Source organism: Entelurus aequoreus, linkage group LG26 (genome assembly GCF_033978785.1).
Source record: "Entelurus aequoreus isolate RoL-2023_Sb linkage group LG26, RoL_Eaeq_v1.1, whole genome shotgun sequence".
Classification (NCBI taxonomy): Eukaryota; Metazoa; Chordata; class Actinopteri; order Syngnathiformes; family Syngnathidae; genus Entelurus; species Entelurus aequoreus.
This window is the reverse complement of record NC_084756.1, coordinates 21,391,252-21,409,270: the sequence shown is the minus strand read 5'-3', so window position 1 is coordinate 21,409,270 and position 18,019 is coordinate 21,391,252. Positions and strand designations below refer to the sequence as shown.

The following is an 18,019-nucleotide window of genomic DNA, read 5'->3' as shown; positions in this document are numbered from 1 at the left end:
AATATTATTTAGCTCATTCACGTAAGAGACTAGACGTATAAGATTTCATGGGATTTAGCGATTAGGAGTGACAGATTGTTTGGTAAACGTATAGCATGTTCTATATGTTATAGTTATTTGAATGACTCTTACCATAATATGTTACGTTAACATACCAGGCACGTTCTCCGTTGGTTATTTATGCCTCATATAACGTACACTTATTCAGCTTGTTGTTCACTATTCTTTATTTATTTTAAATTGCCTTTCAAATGTCTATTCTTGGTGTTGGGTTTTATCAAATACATTTCCCCAAAAAATGCGACTTATAGTCCAGTGCGACTTATATATGTTTTTTTTCTTCTTTATTATGCATTTTCGGCCGGTGCGCCTTATACTCCGAAGCGACTTACACTCCGAAAAATACGGTCACTTGTAGTAATTTTACTCAGCCGTAGTCTTTTAAACTGGTGGACATTTTCATGCTGTTTATTAATTTTGACCAACTTCACTCCAATGCATGAAGCTACAAAAAGAGGAGGGACTCTTTGAAACGTATTTACAGAGGAATATAAAGTGTTTAGTCGGACATTGAAGCGGCGAGGCGAGCTGCTCGCTGGGACTGCGAGACCTCGTTGTTTGAGGATAAACGTGAACTAAAGGAGGCAGTAAACGAGGGGAACGAAGGTAAATTATAACATCAAACATTCACTATTTACTTTGTTATATACTCTAAAAGAAGTCAGTGACACGCCATTTGTGTTGTTATTTATCGCAACCCAAGTGGATCGAATGCTAATGCTAATAAGCTAATGCTAAAGATGACGTGTTTGTGTTGTCACCATGAGATAAACACTGACATTTATTAATTATATATTGTTAACTACAGCTGAAATGAACCAGAAGGACTTGTCTGACCCTCATGAATTCATCATTTACTGAGGGGACGACTTTCTGAATGTAAGACTCAGTCGACAAAAACCTGTCTTTTTATGTAATATCCAGTACACTTTGTGTTGTACTGTATTTTATTGCTGCTTTGTATTGTATTTACTTACTCTTTAGTAATATGAATATGACCAAATAGTGTATTTACATGGTATCAGTGTAGAAATATACTGTACTACTCCTTCACATGTCATCAGCCTGATTTCTATGAACTACCCTGAACTGTGAAATGTGGTGGAAACACAAACCACACACTTCAACTGGAACCTTTAAGTCCAGGAACTAAAGGTTCCAGGAACCTAAATTTTCTGAAATGTTGGTGGAAAAAAGCCCAATACGCATAAGTCTGATACAGTAAGGCACCACAGCGGCACTTAGACTCATCATTACTCTGACATGTAATCATGTATTACACATTACTATAATGTACTTTAATGACATGTAATCATGTATTACACATTACTATAGTGTACTTTAATGACATGTAATCATGTATTACACATTACTATAGTGTACTTTAATGACATGTAATCATGTATTACATATTACTATAGTGTACTTTAATGACATGTAATCATGTATTACACATTACTATAGTGTACTTTAATGACATGTAATCATGTATTACACATTACTATAGTGTACTTTAATGACATGTAATCATGTATTACACATTACTATAGTGTACTTTAATGACATGTAATCATGTATTACACATTACTATAGTGTACTTTAATGACATGTAATCATGTATTACACATTACTATAGTGTACTTTAATGACATGTAATCATGTATTAAACATTACTATAGTGTACTTTAATGACATATAATCATGTATTAAACATAGTGTAATTTAATGACATGTAATCATGTATTAAACATTACTATAGTGTACTTTAATGACATGGAATCATGTATTAAACATTACTATAGTGTACTTTAATGACATGTAATCATGTATTAAACATTACTATAGTGTACTTTAATGACATGGAATCATGTATTAAACATGTATTAAACATAGTGTACTTTAATGACATGTAATCATGTATTAAACATTACTATAGTGTACTTTAATGACATGTAATCATGTATTAAGCATTACTATAGTGTACTTTAATGACATGTAAACATGTATTAAACATTACTATAGTGTACTTTAATGACATGTAATCATGTATTACACATTATTACAGTGTACTTTAGTGACATGTAATCATGTATTAAACATTACTATAGTGTACTTTAATGACATGTAATCATGTATTAAACATTACTATAGTGTACTTTAATAACATGTAATCATGTATTAAACATTACTATAGTGTACTTTAATGACATGTAATCATGTATTAAACATTACTATAGTGTACTTTAATGACATGTAATCATGTATTAAACATTACTTTAGTGTACTTTAATGACATGTAATCATGTATTACACATTACTATAGTGTACTTTAATGACATATAATAATGTATTTAACATTACTATAGTGTACTTTAATGATGTAATCATGTATTAAACATTAGTATAGTGCACTTTAGTGACATGTAATCATGTATTAAACATTAGTGTACTTTAGTGACATGTAATCATGTATTAAACATAGTGTACTTTAGTGACATGTAATCATATATTAAACATTACTATAGTGTACTTTAATAACATGTAATCATGTATTAAACATTACTATAGTGTACTTTAATGACATGTAATCATGTATTAAACATTACTATAGTGTACTTTAATGACATGTAATCATGTATTAAGCATTACTATAGTGTACTTTAATGACATGTAATCATGTATTAAATATTGCTATAGTGTACTTTAATGACATGTAATCATGTATTAAACATTACTATAGTGTACTTTAATGACATGTAATCATGTATTAAACATTACTATAGTGTACTTTAATGACATGTAATCATGTATTAAATATTACTATAGTGTACTTTAATGACATGTAATCATGTATTAAACATTACTATAGTGTACTTTAATGACATGTAATCATGTATTAAACACTACTATAGTGTACTTTAATGACATGTAATCATGTATTAAACATTACTTTAGTGTACTTTAATGACATGTAATCATGTATTAAACATTACTATAGTGTACTTTAATGACATGTATTCATGTATTAAACATTACTATAGTGTACTTTAATGACATATAATAATGTATTTAACATTACTATAGTATACTTTAATGATGTAATCATGTATTAAACATTAGTATAGTGCACTTTAGTGACATGTAATCATGTATTAAACATTGGTGTACTTTAGTGACATGTAATCATGTATTAAACATTACTATAGTGTACTTTATTGACATGTAATCATATATTAAATATTACTATAGTGTACTTTAATGACATGTAATCATGTATTAAACATTTCTATAGTGTACTTTAATAACATGTAATCATGTATTAAACATTACTATAGTGTACTTTAATGACACGTAATCATGTATTAAATATTACTATAGTGTACTTTAATAACATGTAATCATGTATTAAACATTACTATAGTGTACTTTAATGACATGTAATCATGTATTAAGCATTACTATAGTGTACTTTAATGACATGTAATCATGTATTAAATATTACTATAGTGTACTTTAATGACATGTAATCATGTATTAAGCATTACTATAGTGTACTTTAATGACATGTAATCATGTATTAAACATTACTATAGTGTACTTTAATGACATGTAATCATGTATTAAACATTACTATAGTGTACTTTAATGACATGTAATCATGTATTAAACATTACTATAGTGTACTTTAATGACATGTAATCATGTATTAAACATTACTATAGTGTACTTTAGTGACATGTAATCATGTATTAAACATTACTATAGAGTACTTTAATGACATGTAATCATGTATTAAACATTACTTTAGTGTACTTTAGTGACATGTAATCATGTATTAAGTACAAAAAGTCAAGCGTACCTGCATAGCGTGCACAGAGAGCAGCACAAAAACGTCCTTCATTGCTTCTCAGCAGCAGATGTAAAAGTGGAGCAAGTTCCTTGACGTGATTTGAGAGTTCGGAGGAAGGAAGTGAGCGTGCAACTTGCAGGCAGTCGCTCTGATCTGTGAAGACAAAAAAAAGTGCATTTTTATTGAGTAGGCTTCAAACTGATGACCGACATGTGTAGTCTAACAACCGACATTTCAATCACAGATGAAAAATGACAACAAGTCGTTATATAACCTATGGCCTCCAGGTGTCTGCATGCTAACTGAAATTCAGGAAGATAGATTTTTTTTTTTTTTTTAATGTAAGTGAAACAAATTAAATACAATTAATCTAAGTAATAAAGCAGACAACATACTAAAATGATGAAATAAGTAGGATGAAGTAATTGATACAAATGATGTACTGGACCTCAATATGCATTTGTGGTATATTTTCCAGTTTGTGGTCATACATAAACGCCGGTGTATACTGTATGTTACCGAACTTCGATCCCTCAGGCAGTACTGCATCAAAAAGCGACGTCAGTGTGTAAAGGATATTACCACATGGGCTCAGGAACACTGCACAAAACCACTGTCAGTAACTACAGTTGGTCGCTACATCTGCAAGTGAAAGTTAAAACTCTACTATGCAAAGCGAAAGCCTTTTATCAACAACACCCAGAAACGCCGCCGGCTTCGCTGGGCCCGAGCTCATTTAAGATGGACTGATGCAAAGTGGGAAAGAGTTCTGTGGTCTGACGAGTCCACATTTCAAATTGTTTTTGGAAACTGTGGACGTCGTTTCCTCCGGAACAAAGAGGAAAAGAACCATCTGGATTGTTATAGGCGCAAAGTTGAAAAGCCAGCATCTGTGATGGTATGGGGGTGTATTAGTGCCCAAGGCATGGGTAACTTACACATCTGTGAAGGCGCCATTAATGCTGAAAGGTACATACAGGTTTTGGAGCAACATTTGTTGCCATCCAAGCAACGTTATCATGGACGCCCCTGCTTATTTTAGCAAGACAATGACAAGCCACGTGTTACAACAGCGTGGCTTCATAGTAAAAGAGTGCAGGTACTAGACTGGCCTGCCTGTAGTCCAGACCTGTCTCTCATTGAAAATGTGTGGCTCAATATGAAGCCTAAAATACCACAACGGAGACCCCCGGACTGTTGAACAACTTAAGCTGTACATCAAGCAAGAATGGGAAATAATTCCACCTGAAAAGCTTCTTAAATTGGTCTCCTCAGTTCCCAAACGTTTACTGAGTGTTGTTAAAAGGAAAGGCCATGAACTACAGTAGTAAAAATGCCCCTGTGCCAACTTTTTTGCAATGTGTTGCTGCCATTAAATTCTAAGTTAATGATTATTTGCACAAAAAAATAAGTTTCTCAGTTTGAACATTAAATATCTTGTCTTTGCAGTCTATTCAATTGAATATAGGTTGAAAAGGATTTGCAAATCATTCTATTCTGTTTTTATTTACGAATTACAGAACGTGCCAACTTCACTGGTTTTGGGTTTTGTAGAACCAGCTCACACAAATACCTGCCATTTTAGACCAATGAACGTAACACAAAGGCGATTAAACATGTTCTTCTCGAGCAAAGCAGAAATGACGGAAAATAACACCTCCCCCTCTTATACATTTCTGTAGCTCCTTTTGACGGCACGCCTGTGTTCTTTGTTATGTGACAGGAAAAAAAAATGCAAATGAGTTCCATACAGGCAGCAAAGCAAGCACCTATTTCATCTCTCTGAGATATAGACTTCAGCCTTAAGTCGCTACACGTCTTCAAACATGTCGGCTTTTCCCAGCAAACCCCACTCTTTTTACTTTATATTTGTCAGTGCCGCAGTGAAAAAAAAGGGAAGTTGAAAGCTCGGCTCACAGCTTGAGCACAATATACGAGATGCATCCTGGCGACAGAGAGGTTTCAAAATGAGTCAGCAAGAAAAAGAGTATATAAATAAAACAAACTGTCCTTAAAGGGGAACTGCACTTTTTTGGAATTTTGCCCATCATTCATAATCCATATCTATGTTTTTCTTTTTTTTAATGCATTCTAATTCGGAAAAACACGACAAGTACGAGGTGGCTAACAATGCAGCTATAGGGGATAAGACTATTTATTCAGCCCATGAAGTCATCTAAAAAAAACGCCAAGAAAATTCCATTTACATCTCGAGGCCTGAATATTAACCAAGCATTGGCGATATTGTTATTATAAGCGCTAACTCAGACAAGCTATTTTTAATGGCGCCGTGATCACAGAGAGCTAACTAGCTTTTGCTGCCATATGGACATACTGAACCAGTGAGATGCTGCATCGCCTCTGAGCTGGCGAAAGTTATTTCTAGATTATAAATCATGCCCCTCGCTTAGATAGTAAAAGGTTGTAGCCATTAACCCGAAAAGTTTGACATCCAACTTAGACCCGGAGATGGCAATGAAGCCGCTGAAAGACGCTCATTTATGGCACTTTTTATTTGTTTACCTTATGATTGGAAACTGGAAGATATAAGCATCCCGTCAGTCGGCACCCCAGTGAGAGCAGACATTGTACAGTAAGTGATTGTTTTATGTTCATAGTTTGTATTTCTTGTTTAGCAATTAGTTAAAGTTAAAGTACCAATGATTGTCACACACACACTAGATGTGGCGAAATTATTCTCTGCATTTGACCCATCAACCTTGATCACCCCCTGGGAGGTGAGGGGAGCAGTGAGCAGCAGCGGTGGCCGCGCCCGGGAATCATTTTTGGTGATTCAACCCCCAATTCCAACCCTTGATGCTGAGTGTCAAGCAGGGAGGTAATGGGTCCCATTTTTATAGTCTTTGGTATGACTCGGCCGGGGTTTGAACTCACAACCTACCGATCTCAGGGCGGCCACTGAGTAGGTTTTTATTAGCAATTAATAATAATAATGAGCAATACTGCTACATGCCATTTGTATTTTATTAAAGCTGGATCTGTTTGGCACACAGCTTCTAAAACTTGTAGCTCATCCACCTTATATGCGGGCTCAAAAATACAAGTTTTTGTATCTGGATCATAATTTTTCCCAAAATAGTCTTTGTTGTCTTTCTTTAAGTCTGACATAAGTAGTAGTGTTGTTGAAAGGAAAAGCGAACGTTGTGATGCGTCTGTGAAATTAATACACCGACATACGCTTAAAGGGGAAATGCACTTTTTTGGGAATTTTGCCTACTGTTCACAATCCATAACCACCAATGTATCTTTTTTAATGCATTCTAACTCGTAAATAAACGTAAATAAAGGTCTGCTTATAGCGGAGCCAATGGGAGGTCCTTTATTCCGCCAATAAAACCCAATAAAAAACAATCAAAAACCGCCAATAATACTCAGTTTACATTTCGTGACTTAAATATTAAACAAGTATCAGTGATATTGTTATTCTAAGCGCTAACGCAGACAAATTATTTATAGTGGCGCCGCTTCCCTGCTTGTGGATGTTTATTGTAGATCATAAATCATGCCTCTCACCTGTATAGAAAGACGAGGATGTAATCCGACATGTTGGTACATTTTGACAGCCAATTTAGACCCGTAAATGGTGAGAATGACATTAAAAGATGCTTGGGTTCACCCCTATTTTCTTTGCGAGGATTATGAGTATTTTCTTAATCTAAATGGGAATATATGAACATCCTAGCAGTCTGCATTCTAATGACAGCAGACATTGTACAGTAAGTGATGTTTTATTATGTTTGTTGGCTCTCATGAAGTCTGCAGTGAGTAATAATCAGTGATGTTGTTGAAAAAATGTGTTGATGTGTTTTTGAAATTAATGCGCCGTGTATGCTTAAAATGATCAACATACGTTAAAGTAAAATATTATAAATGTGCCCGTTAATATATTACATACAGACTTACAGCATGTATATAAAACCTAAATGGAGGTGTTTGGATGTTTTTAAGGGCTTTATAGGCAGAATAGAGCAGCTCCCATAATATCCATTGTAAGCAGACTTTTGAACGCATATATTTATTATTTGCATAAAAAAAAAAATACATCCGTCGTCTTGTCTTTCATAATGATTGTGAACGTTTGGCAAAATTCCCCTTTAAAATGAGCAAAAAACGTAAATATTATGTTTATTCTGAATGTGTACATTACATACTGTATACACGTTTGTATATGTACATATATGTATATATTGTTTATACATTTTTGCCAATACAATGTCTCTGAGCGCCGCTTAAACGCGCTTATCAACTGTCTAATAACAAGTGGAGTTTGTTTTTTGTGTCGACGAAGCAGAAACAACAATCGACTCTTCATTGCATAACCAGCACATTTGTCATCTGTCTACAGCACTAAGCCTGCTTGGTGAAGTCGTATATAAATATTTACATCCTAGTTAACATGTATTTATTTAACTTTTATTTCTCCATGTCAGGCGATTAAGAACACATTTCTATTCACAATGTTGACCTATAGCAAAGAAGCAGCATTGACATGTTAGAGATGTTGATGTGTGATAAAAATCTCTCGTCTCTCATTTTCCATCAAAACCGTGTGTTATAGATTGCTCTCAACAATTTGCAAAGGCTCTTAGCAAGCGGGTTAAATGTATTGGAATATAAATGAATGTTTAAGGCAAACACTTTTGAAGTGTAAAATATATAAAAGAATGTCTGCAACTTGTGGACGATAGAGCAGACAGTGGACAGTAAGGAAGCCTTGAGTGGTCTTTCTTGGATTATAAGTATCACCACTATTAGTTATGATGAATTAAGAGTACACTTGTACAGTAATTTCACAATGAGGTCTGAGTACCGGTATGTGCTTTTACTGCCATCTAGTGTCTACTTTTGTCAATACAGTATTTGTTTTCCATTTTTTGATTGAAATCATGTATTCTGAGGTTGAAGTTTCAAGGAAGACTTACAAAGACATTGATAACAAATGTATAAAATCACAAGTTCATTCAGTGTTTTTGATAAGAGCAAGGCCTCAAAACAGTCAAACCTTTTTGAAGTGGGTGCTTCGAATTCAGACATTTTCAGCAAACACCAGCGAAATCCTGGAGGGATTGACAAATAAGCATTTAATACTGATAGACCAGCCAGGACAAAAGCTCTCAAGTGGTGCTTGCACAAATTGAAACATCACACACGAATGATCGAACTTCAATGTTTATTTAAAGGCACGATGACTTTCATTGATTGACAAGAAAATACACAAGAAACACAATGAAGGTTTGACAGTTTTACAGTTGCCATAATCGTCTTGTTAAAAAAAAAACTACCAAAAAAACACCTGAGGGTCTGTTGTCAGCTCTCGGTGGAAGATATACGTCTTAAATTTCCTTTGGGGGAAAAGTGCTGGAAGTGGAACCGAGCCAATCGACAGACAGCTGGTGTCTGGTCAGAGCGATTGCTTTTGGTCACCTGATCCTGGAAAATCACAAAGAGCTATTTCATTGTCAACTACCAACACATTATGTAATAATGTACCTAGGCTACACCCTTACAATACAGTCAGCCCTCGCCACATTGCACTTCAAAGATCGCAGCTTCACTAATAGAGATGGACCGATATGGTTTTTGATAAAAATAATAATAACAATGGAATAGATTTATATATCGCTTTTCTATACACGCAAAGCGCTTTACAGTGAGAACTGACAAGCCGTCAATCATTCACTCCCCATTCACACATGGATACCCAAAGTCGGTAACTGATATTTGGAGCAGATAATTGATTTGCAGTACAATTTAGCAAAAAATGAATAGTACACATCAGTAAACAGCTGGACAAGGCTTTAAGTCGTTTTTTAACATGATTTTTTGGGAAACGTTGGACCAGTAGCTACATAATGTTTAATGCGGCGCCAATGTTGTGGTTAAATTAGCAGCAAAAAACATGAGGGGATTTCACAAACACCTTTATTATGTGTGTCTGAGAAGAACCACATTTGCATTTCAACAGCATTTCTCCTGGGAAAATTGGTAAAAGTATTTGATTTTCGTACATCACAAAAACTTGCCATCTACTCAGTTTTATAGCAGTTTATGGAGTCAATACATTGTATGGTTCACTTGTAAGGAACCCTGAATTGTTGGTTGGTTGAACTTTATTTTGAACATGAACAGTTTCAATATAAGATACATTACATATTTTCATTTCTCTTTACAACATGTCCGAAAAGGAGTAGGGAGAAGAAAAGCTTATTTAATCCTACCCCATTTTCTCGTTTTAATTAATTTTTTTTTTTTAAATTTATTAATCAAACCAACAAAACAATACACAGCAATACCATAACAATGCAATCCAATTCCAAAACCAAACCCGACCCAGAAACATTCAGAATAGCAATAAACAGAGCAATTGAGGCCACACAAACATGACACAAAACAATCTAAAAGTAGTGAAACAAAAATGAATATTATCAACAACAGTATCAATATTACAAACAATTTCAAAATAGCAGTGATTAAAAAACCCTCATTGATACTATCATTAAAAACATTAATAAAAAAAAAAAAGTAAATGAACAACAGTGTTACAGTGGCTTACACTTGCATCGCATCTCATAAACTTGACAACACACTGTGTCCAATATTTTCCATAAAGATCAAATAAGTCATATTTTGGTTCATTTAATAGTTAAAACAAATTTAAATAATGGATCTCATATTCCAATATATGACTCATTATTATCTAAACTAAATGCAGTTTTTTTCTACTGATATCTCCATAGCTTGTGTATACCAGTCAGTATGAGTTGGACTATCAACATCTATCCATTTTTTTAATATTACCCTTTTTGTTATTATGCATATTGAAAGAAATGCATTTTTACTCTTTGATGACACGTTACTAAATTGATGGAGATCCCCAAGAATACAAGTTTGCAGTGTCATTGGGATGTTTATATTAAGGAATGTGATTGCTTCTTTTGTTGTTTTCAACCATAACTCTTTTGTTCTCTGACATTCCCACAATAAATGAACAACAATTCCCTCAGCTGCCCAACACTTCATACATAACTTGCTATCTACTACACCAATTTTAAACAGCTGAGAAGATGTAAAATACAATCTATTCAATATCTTAAATTGAGCCATTTTCTCTTGATAGCAATAACCAACACATATGTTCACTTTCCCATTCTCAATTTGTAACACAATTTATTTTACATCAATGATTTCTAAATGGTATGACTGATATAAAATATATGATTTTTAAATATAGCAAACATTTAAATACAACTAATTCTGGGATAATTCATGTAGCCTAACCCAGAAATTAGCTGCTGCCTGCTCTTCTTTATGTATTATATAAGTCTCCTATTTGACAATTTACACAAGGTGTGAATTTTTCCCAGCTATCTTTTCTGTCATCTTCATGTCCATCTATCTCTGATGTTTATTTGACTAAATCACAGAACATGAAAACTTGCTGCCCTCCCTTAAATGAGCCCACGCACGCTGCGAGTGTTGCGAACAGGAAGGCTTGTCGTGCGATCGCTGCGGTAGCGAAAACAAACAAAATTAATTGAAAAAGGAAGAAACCCCAGGAAAAGAAGGACAAGAACTAGAACTTCTGGCAAAAAAATTCAAGTTCTGACAAGTTTATATAAGCAGAGAAGACGAGCTGTCAGATATGAGCACTCCAAAGAGAGAAAGAGAGCGAAGGTGTGTGCGGGTGTGGGATGGCCATCTGAGCTGCAGCTTAGCAGAAAGGAGCACTGGTTATTACTACTAACTTACTCTCTCACTTATCATTTTTTTTTATTTTGTAATACTAAATACTGGTATCATATGTTTATATATTGTATTTGCTGATGTATTTGTGATAAAGTTGTAAAAAAAAAAAAAAAACGATAAAAGAAGGCCGATAGCAATATACAGTACAGGCCAAAAGTTTGGACACACCTTCTCCTCATTCAATGCGTATTCTTTATTTTCATGACTATTTACATTGTAGATTGTCACTGAAGGCATCAAAACTATGAATGAACACATGTGGAGTTATGTACTTAACAAAAAAAAAGGTGAAATAACTAAAAATGTGTTTTATATTATACTTTCGGCAAAATAACCACCCTTTGCTCTGATTACTGTTTTGCACACTCTTGGCATTCTCTCGATGAGCTTCAAGCACACCTGTGAAGTGAAAACCATTACAGGTGACTACCTCTTGAAGCTCATCGAGAGAATGCCAAGAGTGTGCGGAAAAGTAATCAGAGCAAAGGGTGGCTATTTTGAAGAAACTAGAATATAAAACATGTTTCCAGTTATTTCACCTTTTTTGTAAAGTACATAACTCCACATGTGTTCATTCGTAGTTTTGATGCCTTCAGTGACAATCTACAATGTAAATAGTCATGAAAATAAAGAAAACCCATTGAATGAGGTATGTCCAAACTTTTGGCCTGTACTGTATGTCAAAATGCCAAAAATCGGTGCCGATAACTGGCCTAGCCGATAATCAGCAGATCCCTAGTTCGCATACAGAGACATGGTTCGCACAAAGATGCATTTTTGGCGTTATCTAAAAGTTCGTAAACCAAAAAGCTTGCAAATAGAGTGGTTAAAAAATTGAGGTTCCATTGTATTGCCTTTGTAATGACAGATTTTAAAAGTAAAAAAAATGTCACCTCTCGTTCTTCAACTTGTAGCTGAGTAAAGTTGTTCTTAACGAGGTGACTGCGCAGGTCCAGGTTGCTTGGTGGGAGCAAGAAGCCTTGAACCCTGTTAGGCCAGCCCAAAAGGCAGTGCTGGATTGTAGTAAAGACACTTGAGGAACAAGATAAAGTGCACTAGAATATATAACTTATAAGCGTACTTACTGATGGTAAGGCCAAACTGTCAGATGGCTCGAAGCTGCAGCGGCGATGTATTTTGTACTTGTAAGGAGGCAGGACGGAAAAGCGAGGGATGGTGACCCTGTAAATTGGCCGCACACAAAAACTTAGTATACCTTAGGATAGTTGAACTTTGGACGTGGAAGTACCTTTGCTATGGTAAGACTGTCCTACACAGGTCATGTTCTATGTGACATTTTAGAAAACTAGAAAAGCATACAGAGTCTCCCAACAAGTATGCTGGAAATGAGAAAAATCTCCCCAAATCCTATTTTTCCCCTAAAGCGATCATGACAACCATTGTGGCAGTTAATGATGCCGCACGTTTGCACCATGTTTTGAACTTGTTAAAAAAAAAACTGAGTCTCGCATTTGGCCATGTAAATAAGCAAATTCAGATTCCAGCAAGACCCACAATGCAATGCGTTTCCACGTCACAGTTTACACATAGTTTTAATTTATATATCGCATATAGTAATGCCTACTTTTTACATTTGAAAAACAATTTTAAATTTCTTTACTGTAATCAGTTATACCGCAGACAGACGGAAACATGCAGAGGACAAATTTCACCACATCTAGTGTGTGTGTGACAATCATTGGTACTTTAATCTTTAATCTTAATAATTTCAATGCTGTCTGTATCATGGAAACACAGTGTATTGGCAAGAGACACTTTTAAAAGAATATTTAGTTCCAGTTGTGAATACTTCAATTAAGCAAAACTCCCGAGTTACTTTTAATGTTTTCTATTTAATTTTTTCCATTAATGAACAATTACCATATTTTCTGTACTAAAAGGCAGCTACTGTTTTCCAATCCTTTGAACCCTGCGGCTAATGAAACAGGTCGGCTAATTTATGAATGTTTCTTCGCTAACGGCCGTAATGTTTTGTATTCCACAAATAGTTTTCATATTATGCCAACAGAGACACGGAAAAAGGTGTGTTATTGTGTGTGCTAGGGCGGCATTTTTGGACGAATTTGCTCACTGCAGGTGTTGCAGTTGGACAATGTACTTCCTGTTTCGTGCCAGAAGTATATTTGTCCATAGTGTTTCTGCTCAAAAGGAATGTTTGTAAAATGTACAATATAACTTAAATGATTTCTACTTACTAAACCATCCCATGTGTGATGTTTGTAGGGGTGTTTTCATGCATATTTGCACGTGCTATCGTAATGTAATCAAGCTAGCATTGTTACTATTGGCAACTGTGCTAACAGGTTACAAGAGTCTGTGTTAGTATTATTAACTTACAATGGCATTCGTTTTGTATTTTTTCAGTTTCAAAATTCATCAAAACATCACTGTGGAGTTATTGAGTCTGTTGAGCTGATTGGAGAGCAAGCCTCCACAGCTAGTGGATCCACGACGATGACTTTTATCTTGTTTGATCAGTCGTTTTACTGCGGCGTTACAGGCGCCATTGGAAAACAATTAAGATATGTAAATGTATATGTATCGGTATATATCGCTTTATATCTGAGGCTTATGGTCCCCGGTTTGGCTAATATAGGTAAATATATTTTTTTCTTCAAAGTTTTGGTGGGGGCGCTGTATAGTCCAGAAAATATGGTATTACTATTTTGAACATACAGTGTAAAGGATTCACAACAATACAAGAGGTGGCCACTGCAGAGCAAAATACTTTATGTACTAAAAATCTTACTGTTGGGATTATTTTGTATTAGTAATCATCATGTTTATGTCAGGCTTGTCACTGACAGTTTGGTTATGTTTTAGTTTTTCCTCTGCGTTTGCTCTATTTCCTGCTTGTCTCCCTGAGCGCTGTTTCCCCTCAGCTGCGGCTGATTGACCCCTGGCCACACCTGGTGTCAATCAGCCGGCTGCTATTTATACCTGCCCTGCCCTCCAGTCAGGGCTGGAGTATTGTCGATGTCGTTACTACCTGTCGTTGAAGCTGTACCTGTATCCTGTAGCTGTGTGCAGCGTGCTGTCTTTTCGTTCCTAGTTCCTGTTTGCTGGTTCCTGTTTCCCGTTTTCCAGTTTGGCTGTTCCGGGTTTCTGATTTGTGTTTTATTCTTAATTTTTGGACATTAAATTATGTTTTCCCGCACAAAGCCTGCCTTCTCTGCATCTCGGAGTTCGTCACCAACACTTTGTGACAGTTTAGACTTAAAAAGTACTCGTGTCATCTACATATTACATTTCAACTTACAATTCCACCCAAAATAACAGTAACAATGTGGCTTAAAAAATGGGAGAATATTATCAGCATTTGCTGGTTTTTCAAACATTAATATAAAATTGTAACATTTTCCTTAAATGTCAATTATTGGCTCTACATAAAAAAGAGGCAGAGAGGAAGATGCAATTGGAGATGAAACACCTGAATTGCAACTAGGGTGGTTAATGGTGTTAAAATTGTCGTTTAAGTTACCGTTTTCTTACCTGACGAGTGCTGGATCACCCATGGTGTGCGGGTGTGAAGATTTTTCTCTTTTGCACACAGGACAACACTCCGGAGAGAGAAGCGAGACGGGGAAAAATCTGTTGTTGAGTTTGTAAGAGAATGTACCTGAACACAAGCAAGATGAGAATAATTAGAACAAAGGATTGTACCCAACAAGAACTGTGTCTTACACTCATGAACTTGCGTGTCAGCTTCCGGCCTGCCAGTGTCTGCAAGCATCGGCAGGATTGAGTGTTTATCCATGCAAAATTCAAGGCTGCAGGGCACATTACGAAGTAATGATTAGAGGACAAGTCGAGCGTCAGCAACAGAACACAATGAGCAGCACTCACTCTGATTGTGGCTGGTGGATGCACTCGCTTTTATTGTTTGTTCGAAACGCTTGCAGTTCATTGTAGAAGTCATCAGAGTATTCTGCTAAAGTGTTTTGCACATCCAGGACTCCTTCAATAAGACAGAGAGCAGTTGTCTTGAATAGGAATGTATATTTAATGGGGATAGACAACAACAAAAGGGAAGATGTGTACCCGCGATCCAGTCATATCCAAGTAACGGACGCACAGGACACTTGTAGGAAGATTCTTCTGCACACGCATCCTCCGTCTGAAAGGTCACTCGATTCTGCATCTTCTTCTGTATTAAAAAATATTCATCTATTTAAAGGAGAACTGCAATTTTTTGGCAATTTTGCCTATCATTCACAATCACTAAGATAAGAACACATATGTCTTTCTTCTTTAATGCATTCTATGCCATGAAATACAGCAAGTAAGACGTGGCTAACGATGCAGATAATGGAAGTACACTATTCAGACTATAAAGACCTCTAAACATTTTAGAAGAAAAAAAGCGCCAATAATATTCCATTTACAGCTTGGGACCTGAATATTAACCAAGTATTAGCGATATTGTTATTATAAGCTCTAACTCAGACAAACTATTTTTAACGGGGCCGTGATCACAGAGAGTTAACTAGCTTATGCATCTACAGTATTGACATACTAAGCCGGTGAGATGCTGCATCGTCTCTGAGTTGGTGAAAGTTAAATTATTGTAGATTTTAAATCATGCCTCTCACTTGCATGGTAAAAGGATGTGGACATAAACCGAGAAGGTGGTCAACTTTGACATCCAACTTATGCCCGTCGATGGCACGAAAGACACGAAAAGACGCTCGTTTGGGATTATTCATTCAATTAATTTTTCATCTAAACGTTAAGATATGAACGTTCCATCAGTCCGCATCCTAGTGAGAGCAAACATTGTACAATAGGTGATTAATTTACTATGTTCATAGTGTGTATTTTTGGTTTAGCACTTAGCAATACTGCTGCATGATGCTTAGTGTTTCACTAATGCTGGATCTGTTTAGCACACAGTTTGTAGCATATCCTCTGTATATTCAGGCTCAAAAATATAAGGTTCTGGATCATCATTTGTCCAAAAGTTGTCTTTCTTGTCTCTCATGAAGTCTGCCATGAGTAGTAATGTTGTTGAAGGTAAAAGCAAACGTCGTGATGCGTCTGTAAAATTACTACTCTGCCGTATGTTTAATATATATATATTTACAATGATGATGGTAGGCTTTTGACTGTTATTTAGAGTGCTTTATAAGTGGAATAGAGCGAATCTTATTAACTTCTTTGTTAGCTGACTTTTGCTAATGTTTATACATGAGTTAGAATGGAAACAAGTATTTCAATCAGAGGTGTTAGTTTATGGAACAAAACAATGTAAATCTGTTTCTGTATTACAATTTTTTTTAAATCATGATGATGAAAAGATATGATTAAGTAGAATTATTTCTCCATTATTGGTTAAATTGTTGTAAAATTAATATATGTCTTTGTAGTCACCAACATTGAAAGTCAATTGTTGTATTTGTGAAAATATGTGGCGGTTATTACATTTTTTTTTACTTCTTTCAGCTCCTTTTCTATCATATTTTACTTTAATGTTATATTGATGTATTTATTTTTATTTTATTCCTGTTTGATTGTTTTATGAATGAAAATAAATAAATGAACTGAATACAAATATGTTTAATTATAATATAATATAATAATTATAATATAATATAATATAATATAATAATAAAGCAAAACATGTTCTAGACAAAAAATCACTTCATATTCTATACTGCTCACTAGTGTTACCATATCTGAGCTACTGTGTAGAAATATGGGGAAATAATTACAAAAGTACACTTCATTCATTAACGGTGTTACAAAAAAGATCAGTTAGAATAATACATAATGTTGGATATAGAGAACATACAAATCCTTTATTTATTGAATCAAAGATACTGAAATTCCACGACATAGTGAATTTGCAAACAGCTAAAATTATGCACAAAGCAAACTATAACCTGCTACCCAAGAATATACAACAATTCTTCTCAACAAAAGAGGAGAAATATAATCTTAGAGAAAAATGTAATTTAAAACATTTGTACGCACGTACAACACTTAAGACCTTCAGTATATCAATATGTGGAATTAAATTATGGAATGGATTAAGCAAAGCAATCAAACAATGTACTAATATGATCCACTTCAAGAAACTCTTCAAACTTAAAGTGTTTACAAAGTACAAAGAAGAAGAACCATGACAAACATTCTCAATTTATTTCATCCATCCATTCATTAATTCTTAAAGTAATCTTACTTATCTCATCATATGAAATATGACTTTCTTCACCAATTATTATTATTAAATTCTTTTACTATTATTTATTTATTTATTTTTATTGTGATTACCTATGGAGTTTATTGTGAATAAATTGACAACAGGAAGTGAATAAAAAA

General features: G+C 34.7%; 2 protein-coding genes across 7 annotated transcripts in view; both read right to left on the bottom strand.

The window, feature by feature from the left end:
- Positions 1-8,991, bottom strand: part of tnfrsf1b (tumor necrosis factor receptor superfamily, member 1B) — a 29,179-nt gene extending 20,188 nt beyond the window's left edge. For both annotated transcript variants that reach the window (XM_062037549.1, XM_062037550.1), the window contains exons 1-2: positions 8,934-8,991; positions 3,920-4,063 (exon numbers count right to left, since the gene is read on the bottom strand). In XM_062037549.1, coding sequence (XP_061893533.1) covers positions 3,920-3,961 — 42 coding nt within the window. In that variant the 5' untranslated portion in view covers positions 3,962-4,063; positions 8,934-8,991. The remainder of the gene's footprint in view (positions 1-3,919; positions 4,064-8,933) is intronic.
- A 93-nt stretch (positions 8,992-9,084) lies between these two features.
- miip (migration and invasion inhibitory protein) overlaps positions 9,085-18,019 on the bottom strand; it is a 73,673-nt gene continuing 64,738 nt past the window's right edge. For 4 of the 5 annotated variants that reach the window (XM_062037558.1, XM_062037559.1, XM_062037561.1 and 1 more), the window contains 7 exons: positions 15,740-15,845; positions 15,545-15,656; positions 15,383-15,468; positions 15,191-15,317; positions 12,763-12,859; positions 12,571-12,690; positions 9,085-9,361 (listed from right to left, as the gene is read on the bottom strand). In XM_062037558.1, coding sequence (XP_061893542.1) covers positions 9,239-9,361; positions 12,571-12,690; positions 12,763-12,859; positions 15,191-15,317; positions 15,383-15,468; positions 15,545-15,656; positions 15,740-15,845 — 771 coding nt within the window. In that variant the 3' untranslated portion in view covers positions 9,085-9,238. The remainder of the gene's footprint in view (positions 9,362-12,570; positions 12,691-12,762; positions 12,860-15,190; positions 15,318-15,382; positions 15,469-15,544; positions 15,657-15,739; positions 15,846-18,019) is intronic. The other variant, XM_062037562.1, reaches the window with a different exon arrangement.